Below are 10,715 nucleotides of genomic sequence, written 5' to 3' on the forward strand. Positions count from 1 at the left end.
ATAGCTGACACTTTTTTCTGAAACATAGTACAAACGCAAACGCTCATAACGCGTGACACTCACCCCTATAAAACGCATACACGCACATCCTACCCTATGAGCACATTGATCATTATATCTAACATTGATCATATTTTGATTTTTTTTTGAAAATATTTCTATATTTTTCTATAAATTTGGTTAAATCTAAAGAAGTTAGACTTATAGAGAAAATAAATTCAAAATGACTTATACTTACTAGCTATAAGTTCATGTATAATAATAATATTAGCGCTACTCCCTCCATTTCAGGTTATAAAACGTTTTGACTTTGGCCAAAGTCAAACTGTTTCAAGTTTGACTAAGTTTATTGACAAATGTAGTAATATTTATAATGCTAAATTAGTTTCATAAAATCAATAGTTGAATATATTTTCACAATAAATTTGTCTTGGATTGAAAATATTACTACTTTTTTTCTACAAACTTGGTCAAACTTGAAGCATTTTGACTTTGATCAAAGTCAAAAAGTCATATAACCGATGATTGAGGGAGTAATATATATAAATAACTATAATACTGTCTCTATTTTTGTTGATATATAGTATCTGGATTAATTCTTATCGGAAAAAGAAGGATAGCCGATGATTGACTGGATGGGTTCACAATCACATTCACACAGCTGCCAAAATAAGATTTATTTATATTTTTGTAACTCAACTTTTTCGGGCTGGCTGAGACGATGAGGCCTATCTGGATTCGGAGAGGAACAGGCAGGGATAGATACAGATACCCTTCCGCCCACGGAAACCATCTCTCTCTCTCTCTCTCTCTCTCTCTGCATGCATATCTTCTCTTCTCTCTCTTTATTAGCCTCTCCATTTAATCCATCCATCCAACCCATCGCCCTCCCTCCCGGATCACCTGCGTGTATATATATATATATAAGCTTTACCTTGCATTCCAAGCTTCGATCGATCCATCGATCGATTGATCAAATCTTGTGTGATATAGCACTAGTTTGATGCGTGCGAGATGGGCGGGATAGCTCGACGACGAGGAGGAGGAGATCAAGGTGGTGTTGCTGCTGCTGCCGGCGGCGACGGCGAGGCGGCGGCGTCCGGGTTCTCCAGCGGCGATTCGTCGGCGACGACGACGCTGCGGTCGCCGGCGTCGTCGAGCCTGACCGACGATGGCGGCGAGGTGACGTCGTGGACGTCGGCTGACGGTGGTGGTGGTGGTGACTACTGCTCGTTTTCGTGTTCGTCGGAGTCGGAGTTGGAGTTGGAGTCAGACGACGACGAGGAGGAGGAGGAGATGATGCAGCTGGATGGTGGCGGGCACGCCGCCGGCGGGCCGCTCTATGAGCTGGCGGCGCCGCTGCTGGCGCAGCTTCCTCTCAGGTATTTTCACACCGAGTGGTTTTCTAATTATTAGTTTTATTAATTAATCTCTGAAATTGGCGAGAGTTTAGATGTTCTTTGATGTTTTGAGAGAGGTTGGAACCTGAAAAACTTGAGATCCTACTTGCTCGGTTTGCTCCAGCTGTTTTAAGCAAATTGAACAAAACTAGGTTCAAATTTTGAAAAAAAAATGTTAACCTTCCACTGTTACGTAGGAGTAACTACTGCACAGGACTAGCATGAGTAGCTAAAGTGAAAATTTTGCTGCCGGAATAGCTGCCAGATTTTGCATTTTTTTTAAAAAAAATAGAGAAGGGTATTTTTATCCGGCCTATACATCCAAACAGATATGTAGCCATTTAAATTGAGAACTTAGCCTCGTAAATAACTTAATCTGAAATTCATTCCTATTGAGAAGTTAGCTAGTCTTTCATGAACTTATCATCTGAGAGACAGAGTATGCAAATAGTGTGTAATATTATTCAGTTCATGATCTCTGACAATTGAAATCCATATTGAACTTATCCTTTAGGAGACGAGTGTGCAATTGTGTTAGATGTTCTTGACTGCTCAGTCTATGATAATATCTGATAAGTACATTTCACATGCTACAGGACAGGGCTATCCAAGTACTACCAAGGGAAGTCCCAATCCTTCACATCGCTCTGCAACGCCAGGTGCGTCCAAGACCTTGCAAAGAAGACAACCCCTTACATCACCAGGATGAAGCTGCAGCTGCGCAGAGGCCATGGCGTCGCAGATCGATTGTCGAATTCGCGTCGTGCTCCAGGGCCCTGCAGCAAGACGATGGCGAAGAAGGCGACGAGGTGCTCGTCCGATCGATTGCTGTCAAGAGCAAGGGAGCACAAGCCTCTTCACAGCAGCAGCAGCACACCTGCACAACAGAGCAAGAAAGAGCTGTCAAGATGCTAGTTAAAAGGCAATACTGGAGCTGTCAAGAAAGTACTGAAAAAAAATGGAGATGAGGTTTTTCAACAAAATGAACTCTTCAGCAATCAGCACTCAGCTGCACTGGAGCTAGAAATATAGAATGTCTCCAGGTCTCCTCCAAACGATGCTTTCAGAAGGAAGTTTTGCTCAGTTTTCCTTTCTTCTGTGGATCATTATGTGCCATTTTAATTGATAAAATGGCCGAGCCAATGTTAGATACATCATGATCAAGCCAACATAATCTGGAGACATTTCATCAAGTTTGTACATAGATGCAATATGCATAAGATATATTATTTTGACTGATACATAATTATTTTGACTTTGGGCAAAGGATATACATTACAAAGCCATCATTGGGCATGGTCCCAAACCCCACTAGGGGTTCAACATGTCTAGAGATAAATCCTCGGCAATTATGTCCAAAGAATGATTCTTGAATTCATTACGAACTGAAAAGAAAGAGTAAAGGAGGTTCCAAAGCGACACGACAGATTTTCTCCACTTTTCACTAATAAATTCAACTGATGAAATACATTGGGTTTGGAAGTTTGAAGGATCTCGTAGCCATTGGCAATCCCAATAAATCACTCCACTGATCCCCAGAATTTCCAAGTATCTTGAATCCCTCAGCTTCCAGTGCTGCTCGTCTTTCTGACTTGTACTGCACGGCTGTCTTGCCAATATCAGGGGATTGCCTGTACCAGAAACATCATTTCGATTAATGAAAAATAATGTTGGTGCCTTCAATTATACTAGATGCACAAGTAACTTCTGCAGTTTCATGTTTTGCTGCCAGAAAAAAAAACTATAGGATGCAGATCAGCCTGTATATCACCGAATAAAAATGTCAGTAACATTGACATGGGAAACATAACATTTGGAAGGGAAAGCGGGCACTTTGCCACTTCCAAATGGTGCATAGTAAATCAAATGGTGTATTGGGGAAACATAACATTTGGAAGAGAGAGCAGGCCACTTCGCCACTTCCATTCATAATTAGTGTAGATGCCTCAGAAACATGGTGTATTGTAAATCAAATGGTACTTTGAGAAATATTGCCAACAGTTTAGTTAAGCGTAATAGTGTTGTTAAGGCGGTTTAAGGCAACCACTGCCTTAGCGCCATAGTGCTGAGATGTAAGGCGTTGCGACGCCATATGAGATGGTTGAGGTGTGATTAGTTGGAGAATATGGTAGAGAAATTAGGAAGAAAAAAATAGGTATTTGGTAAAAGGCCCACAGAGCCAGGCAGCCAGCCCACCAAAGCCCAACATAGGTCTTCATACCCATGCTTTCTACGCCCTGAGAGGCATCGTACTCCACCAGGCACCAGCCGCTGCGACGAGGAAGAAAGTGACTGCAAGCCAACTAGGGTTCTAGGATGAACTTACCCCCTTTCTTCTTTCCATTTTTCTACTGGTTTTGCCTATAAGGCCTTCTTCTTTCCATTTTTCCACTCGTTTTGCCTCTAACTCTCTAAGGCGGATGCAACATAAGGCGGAGTGGACACCTTGACCTATGCTACCACCTTATCACTATGGTGATGATATATCGACGCCTTGATAACCACTAATAATCCCCTCTGGCAAGATGACCAATGGACATGATGATGTTTGATGTTATACAATAGTTATGTGTCTAAACTCTAAACTAAGAGAGGAAAAATTTCTTGAAAAAGATTAACATATTCATCACAACAGAATCTGAACTCTGTAGTTCCATGAAAATCATGCACCAGTCCTTACATTGAAGAGCAGTTCTACTGGTAACTACCGAAGGGTAGGTCATACTGAGTTGTTGACAAATTACAGGGCACCAGCTCATAAAAATGTATAGTAAACGATCCAATTTATCATTTAGAAGCAAGGGCCATCTATAAACTGTTTTGATCCAAACAGGAGACATCCTATGCAAAATAATTAATACTAATCCGTTTGCGTCAAAAATTAATACTAATCCGTAGCCAACTCATTGATTCAAGGGTTCTATGAAATACCTCAGGATGAGTTTTTCCCATGAATGGTAGCCTGCAAATAAAAGATTCACTTGTGTGGCGTTACGTTGGAATTCACTTCGACCGGTCAAGAGGATGATGTGGATCCCAAGACCCTGAAGCTCATTGTACAGTTTCAAGCTGGCTGGTAATGCAGGTGCCTTTGCTACATCTACCCATTCATCGAATGAGGTCTCGTTGAACTCTAGTGATCTACAAATCAGAGGAAGCATGAAAAAAAATGAGGCAGTGATATTTTTCAGTAGAAATATAAACATGATTAACACTTCAGAAAGAGAGATTATACAATCCCTTCAAAACAACAAGATACCAGTTTGTTTTCTTTAACTCCATGATTTGAACAAAATCGATTACTATTTCATTAGAAAGCAATGAGAGCTGCTACACATACAATGTTTGCTTACGATATCCTTACGACCAAACATTTATGTTAACAGCTGCATATGTTCCAGTCCTAAGAAGACGTTTTCTCTCCTAGGTGGATGGCACACGGCGTTAGATCGTAGAAAGATTGTAACCAAAAACATCGTACGCATAGTATTTTCCGAAAGGAATACCATGTCGCACGATATTCTAGAGGAAAGATCGTAAGCCTACCGCTTAAATCCAATTAAATATAGTATAATCTTTTGATAACTATAAATGACTAGAATCACATATCTTGTTGCTATGTGGGATACTAAAACCAAATCCACCAAAGAATGGCAGTTGTGTTGGTACTTGGGCACATTATCTAACCAAATAGTGCCACATGCTAGAATACCAGTATCAAGAATAGTTTTCACCGATTAATACAAATAGTTTTCACATGATCTCAGTTTACACGAGTAGCAAAGTACACAAAAGTTTCTTACTGCCTTTTCAATGAGAAAATTGCAATAATCAGTGTTAAAATTTCCCCAGTAAATACGAAAATTCCAACTCGTTGTTTCGCAAATCGCTTCAATTTTGTGCATGACCAGTAAAGGAAAGGGAGAGAGATGCAGGGTGAGTCTACCCACCCCCAGCCGTTGACGGCGTAGTAGGGCGCGTTGGTGAGCAGCGTCTCGTCGACGTCGAACACCCACGCCGGCCTTGCCCCCCCGCCGCCCGACGACAGCGCCCGCGCGGCGAAGGCGAGGGAGTCCGCGGCGGCGACGGCGGAGTCGGAGGCGTAGCGCTCCCCTTCCATGTAGGCGCGCACGAACTCCAGGCACCGGGGCGGGATGGCGGTCCACGGCCCCGCGTTCCCCGTCTCCACCGACAGCCTCCATCCGTCGCAGTACAGCTCGTCGGAGTACTCTCCGCCGCCGCCGCCGGAGGACACGCCCGTGGGGACGCCCGTCACCGTGAGGAGAACGGGCTCGGCATCCGCCGCGAGGAGCGCAACGACGAGGAGGAGGAGGAGGAGGAGGAGGCAGCGCATCGTGGCTCGACGGCGTCGAGAGGGTGCCGGCGAGCCACCGGCGAGGTCGCGGGATCCGGCCGGCGAATGGGGGGAGGAGGAGGTGGTGGTGGGCCCGGCGGGGGATATTCCGATGGCGTCGCGGCGGGGGGGGGGGGGGGGGGGGCTCTCGTATATGTGTTTGTCTTTTTTTTTTTATTTTTTTAGTTAATACGAATGGTAAAATGTTAAAAAAAACTAATAAGTCATATATTAATATTAAAATATGGAGGTAGTATAAACGAAAAGAGTGGATTGGTCACGTGGGAGTGTGGACCCTGTGACCAGTTTCGTGCCGTCTCGCCGACAGCTTGGGCCCACGGATTGGGTGGGGCACATTTGTCAGTGAGATGTTAAAAGTGGCCAGGATTTAAATGTCCCGTTGTTTTGTGTTGCGTAGTACTACCTTCTCATATTTACACTGTTAACTTTTTTTTAACGTTTTATCATTCATCTTATTTAAAAAATTTATGTAATTATTATTTATTTTATTATAACTTGATTCGTTATCAAATGTTCTTTAGACATGACATAAATAGTTTTATATTTACACAAAAATTTTAAATAAAACGAACGGTCAAACATTGATCGAAAAGTCAACCGTGTCATAAATTAAAATACGGAGTAAGTATTTTTTTTTCTAAGTAGTAGTATTGTTTTTCGCCACGAGTAAACTCGTCCTGCTGCTGGGTGGGCCCCGCGGATGCCTCGAGATGGACAAATTATCCGGTGTACCGATCGGCGCGCCAGTGGGATTGGTTGTGATTGTGTGCGACTTGTGAGTCCTTTTGAGATTTTCTTTTTTAAGAAATGGATTGGTTGAGTGACTCCTCCGTTCACCTTGCACGATCCCACCGTGGCTCGTGGTAGTGGAAAACAGTACTCCAGTCATCCGAAATTAAGTTATTTTGTAGATCTTAAAATTTGTTTCAGCACAAGTTAATTTATAGTCTCCTACCTTTCACAAATCAGTAAGTTTTACATCTTAAAATAAGGGCTAAGGGCATAACATAATTATCACTGGCCGGTAGCGAAAGATCTAGTACTGAACCAAGCCCTAAACCATCCTTTTAGATATTTTGGCCCAACACAGATTTACATGGGGAAAAATAAAAGTGCTCAATGGATCTTCCTTTCTAGCTATATCTCGTGATGTGGCTAAGTTACCTTGGACCTAGATCCGTCCTGCCCACTAATGAGCAGAGTAGGGGCATGGATCGTATGTTATCCGTGGGTGACCTATCATATCAAGCCCACAGTTATGACTGGCTCAACTGAAAAGATCAATTTTAAAACTACATACCCAATCAATCCATTCCAAGTGTGGATATATATATTCTTTTCCTTGTCCCACGTCCAGACGCTGCAGCAAGAGGTAGCGACACAAAGGTGCTAGCACAAACCCACACAACCAAGATCGCTGGAGGTTGTTCCTCTATGTTGGCGCCCTGCACCACGTCGACTTTCCCCTTGCTCACCGTCTACCAAGACCACCAACGCCCTGTACCACATCAGTTTCCCCCTTCCTTACCATATCTTCATTGTGTCGTTTCTTCATTGCCATGTAGCCTCTTCCCTTTACCTGCTTGTTGCCGCGCCGCCTCTTTGTCACCACATCACCTCTACACCGTGCCTCCTCGTGCCGCGCTGCCTCGTTGCCTAACTGCTTCGCCACCTTGTCGTCGCACTTGCTCATCCGAAGGTCGTCGCCATGCGGGTGCGGAGGGGGCTCATAAGGGTCGCTGCGGGAATTGATTTGCACCCTCTGTTCACTTTGGGGCCAGGTGCAGGGATTGACTTTCGGGCTAGGGCCAGCTGAACTCGCATGGGAGCCGGACAAGGACATTCCTGTTGAACCAACACCACCCCATTCACCCCTAATTTTATCTGTTTAATATCCTCGCCTGCAACTGCAACTGACAATATTCTGAATCTTTTATCTTTTCTTTCGCTGCTAAATTTTCTTAGGATGACCAGATCAATTTATTTTGGGACTGAGAGTAATGCATAATTCTTACTCTAAATTCTACCTCCATCCTAAAATGTTGCTACCTAGTATTAGATCGAAAATAATACTGGATATGATATATTCTAGTACTATGAACCTAGACAACCTCATGTTCATATTCGTAACTAGGATGTGTCCTATCTAGTATTAGGTAGCAACATTTTGAGATATAGGTAGTAGTGATAATGGCGTAGGTTTTCTCCGTCGATAAATATAATGGCTTTTTTAAGAGATCGAGGATAATGGAAGAACCAATAAAAGCCTATGAACAAGTTCATTTTGCATTGTTTTTTAATAATAGTATTCAATCCAACAGTTGCTTCAAAGAAGTTACAATGAGGTTACGGGTCAAAAGACTATGAATTAAAAACCATAATTTGACTAAAAAGTACTAAGTAAACTACTTAGAATAGCACTATACTTTCATCTATAGTTGGCGAGGACTACTTAACTGTTAGTTACTATTTCTCATCTTTAAAATTTTTACCCACAATTAATTGCCATTTACTCTCCCCTGTAATAGGTATCGGTGGCAACAATAAATCAGGAAGAAACAGTAGTAGAGCAATAATACATGAAATCTTAGTGGCAAATATTTAAATGTCACTTATATTATAGTAGTACTTAAAAAGACAAATATATGGTCCGTGCAGGTGCTTGATTGTCTCCATGTGGTATCTGAGACTGAGACGATGGCTGGATTTTTCACATTTTGGTCCTTTTGAAAAACTTATTTCGTAAATAGATCCCTAGAAAAACTTATCCCAAAAATGGTCCTTTTTAGGGCGCCAGAGTTGAGGTGGCTAGGGGGAGTGCGCCAGAGTGGCTGGCGCCCCCCCCCCCCCCGAAATTTTTTATTTTTATTTTATTTGTTTGATATTTTTTTCACGCTTAGGGACACACAAGAACCAACCATAGAAAAATTAAACTCAAATAGACGTAATATGTGACATGTAGAATTTTTCCTCTCCTCTCCTCTCTCTCCGAACTAGTGCAGAGGAGAGAGATGTGCAACTTTTTTATTTTTATTTTAATTTTTTGATATTTTTTTCACACTTAGGAACTCACAGAAACCAACCATGTAAAAAATAAACTCAAACGGATGAAATATGTGGCATGTGGAATTTTCCAAAGCTCTACCTAAAAACTTCTCTCCTCGAAAACATAATCTTGCAAGCGGAATTTGGAGGTTTTAATATCGCCGAACCCGGAAAAGCCGGGGAGAATCGGATTTAACTTTTTCTGTAGATGTCCGTGCATATATTATTTGCCTGATTCCGAGTCCGTATGAGAAAGTTACGTCTATTTTAATAGATGACATATTTTGTCCGTTTCGGTAGAGTTTTGGAAAATTCTACATGTCACATATTTTGTCCGTTTGAGTTTATTTTTTATACGGTTGGTTCCTATGTTCTCCTAAGTGTGAAAAAAATATCAAAAAAATGAAATAAAAATTGCATCTCTATATACTGTTTAACTTATATATGTCATTTCATGTGGTTATATTTTGAATTAGATTAAGTAATTTCATATAGTGGTAGAGTGCATTATCTTTAACATGCTGATCAAAGGGTTTTACTAAAGGAGTTATGGTCTAATTTTAGTGAAGGTGCAAAGTAGACTAAGTGGTATGCTAGATATTTTCAGACTAAGTGGTAGTTCGAGTTAAATTTTTTTTTTTGTGGTTGGTTGTATCGTGATCCTGAGTGTGAAAAAACATCCGAAAAAATAAAATAAAAATGACACCGATGCAACTCCATACAGAGAAACAGGAATGGAGGCGGCGGCGCCAGCCATGCTGGCGCCCTCCTCCTGCCACGTCGTTCGCGTGCGCCACGGTGGCAGGAGGACGGCGCCAGAGAGGCTGGCGCCGTCCCGTTGGATGACGGCGCTAGCTACTCTGGCGCCCAAAAAGGACCATTTCTGGGATAAGTTTTTTAAGGGGTCTATTTGCGAAATAAGTTTTTTAAAAGGACTAAAATGTGAAAAATCCAGGAGACGATGGATCATGGAACTTGGAAATTGCAGCACAGAATGCAGAAGTTTTTTTTTAATAAACCATCTTCATCATACAACTCAGATTATTCTTTGTTTAGGCCTGGTTTAGTTCCCAAATTTTTTTTCCTAAAACATCACATCGAATCTTTGGATAGATGCATGGAGCATTAAATATAGATTAAAAAAACTAATTGCACAGTTAGGGGGAAATCGCGAGGCGAATCTTTTAAGCCTAATTAGTCCATAATTAGCCATAAGTGCTACAGTAACCCATATGTGCTAATGATGAATTAATTAGGCTCAAAAGATTCATCTCGCGGTTTCAGGCAAGGTATGAAATTAGTTTTTTCTTCATGTCTAAAAACCCCATCCGACATCCGGTCAAACATCCAATGTGACATCCAAATATTTTCTTTTCGTGAACTAAACATGCCCTTAGAACTTAGAAGGTTACACACAGATTCTTTAAGCCCCATTTGGTGCATTCTCATTTTTCCGGATTACCATGGAATCGAATCGTTGCTCCAAACAAGGATTAAACTGATTATCTTGGAAAAAGGATTCTTCAAGCCCCAGTTGGATGGAACCTGTAACATCTATAATAATCGATTGTAAACTTTTGAAGCAACTACTGGATTGAATTCTATTATCTTAAAAAAAAATACAAAATGAAGATCTATGATACCACAAAGATCCATTCCATCCAAAGTCAAAACAAACGCGCACGCTCTCTCTCTGACACACACAAACACGAAGTCCAAGCTAAAAAATCAATCGGTGGACAGAGACGTAAGAAAACAAGGCTCAAAGTGAATCTCAAGTTAACACAAGCCACACACTCAAAGTTTCCATTTATAGTTACACCCGTATATTTGCCCGTTGGAGGCAAAAGATTTCATTTTTGGATATTCCGAAATTCATTTTCAGAAAATCCGAA

The 10,715-nt window shown here is 41.6% G+C and overlaps 2 protein-coding genes across 2 annotated transcripts; one reads left to right on the top strand and one right to left on the bottom strand.

The window, feature by feature from the left end:
- Positions 1–791: 791 nt before the first annotated feature.
- On the top strand, positions 792–2,671 carry LOC127776877 (protein OXIDATIVE STRESS 3-like). Its single transcript, XM_052303447.1, has 2 exons — positions 792–1,382; positions 1,997–2,671. The coding sequence occupies exons 1-2, from the start codon at positions 1,015–1,017 to the stop codon at positions 2,313–2,315; spliced, it is 687 nt and encodes a 228-aa protein (XP_052159407.1). The 5' UTR covers positions 792–1,014; the 3' UTR covers positions 2,316–2,671.
- Positions 2,599–5,871, bottom strand: LOC127776876 (acid phosphatase 1-like). Its single transcript, XM_052303446.1, has 3 exons — positions 5,351–5,871; positions 4,332–4,541; positions 2,599–3,031 (listed from the first exon to the last, which is right to left on the bottom strand). Exons 1-3 carry the CDS (start codon positions 5,752–5,754, stop codon positions 2,854–2,856), a joined length of 792 nt encoding a protein of 263 aa, XP_052159406.1. The 5' UTR covers positions 5,755–5,871; the 3' UTR covers positions 2,599–2,853.
- Positions 5,872–10,715: the final 4,844 nt, after the last annotated feature.

The sequence above is a fragment of the Oryza glaberrima genome, chromosome 6, assembly GCF_000147395.1.
Source record: "Oryza glaberrima chromosome 6, OglaRS2, whole genome shotgun sequence".
Taxonomy (NCBI): domain Eukaryota; kingdom Viridiplantae; phylum Streptophyta; class Magnoliopsida; order Poales; family Poaceae; genus Oryza; species Oryza glaberrima.

Coding starts and splice junctions, on each gene's coding strand:
- LOC127776877 (XM_052303447.1), top strand. CDS start 1,015: ATGGGCGGGATAGCTCGACGACGAGGAGGAGGAGATCAAGGTGGTGTT. Junction 1,383..1,996: donor CTGGCGCAGCTTCCTCTCAG/GTATTTTCACAC, acceptor CACATGCTACAG/GACAGGGCTATCCAAGTACT.
- LOC127776876 (XM_052303446.1), bottom strand. CDS start 5,754: ATGCGCTGCCTCCTCCTCCTCCTCCTCCTCCTCGTCGTTGCGCTCCTC. Junction 4,542..5,350: donor TACGCCGTCAACGGCTGGGG/GTGGGTAGACTC, acceptor TCTGATTTGTAG/ATCACTAGAGTTCAACGAGA. Junction 3,032..4,331: donor TGGGAAAAACTCATCCTGAG/GTATTTCATAGA, acceptor TTTCTGGTACAG/GCAATCCCCTGATATTGGCA.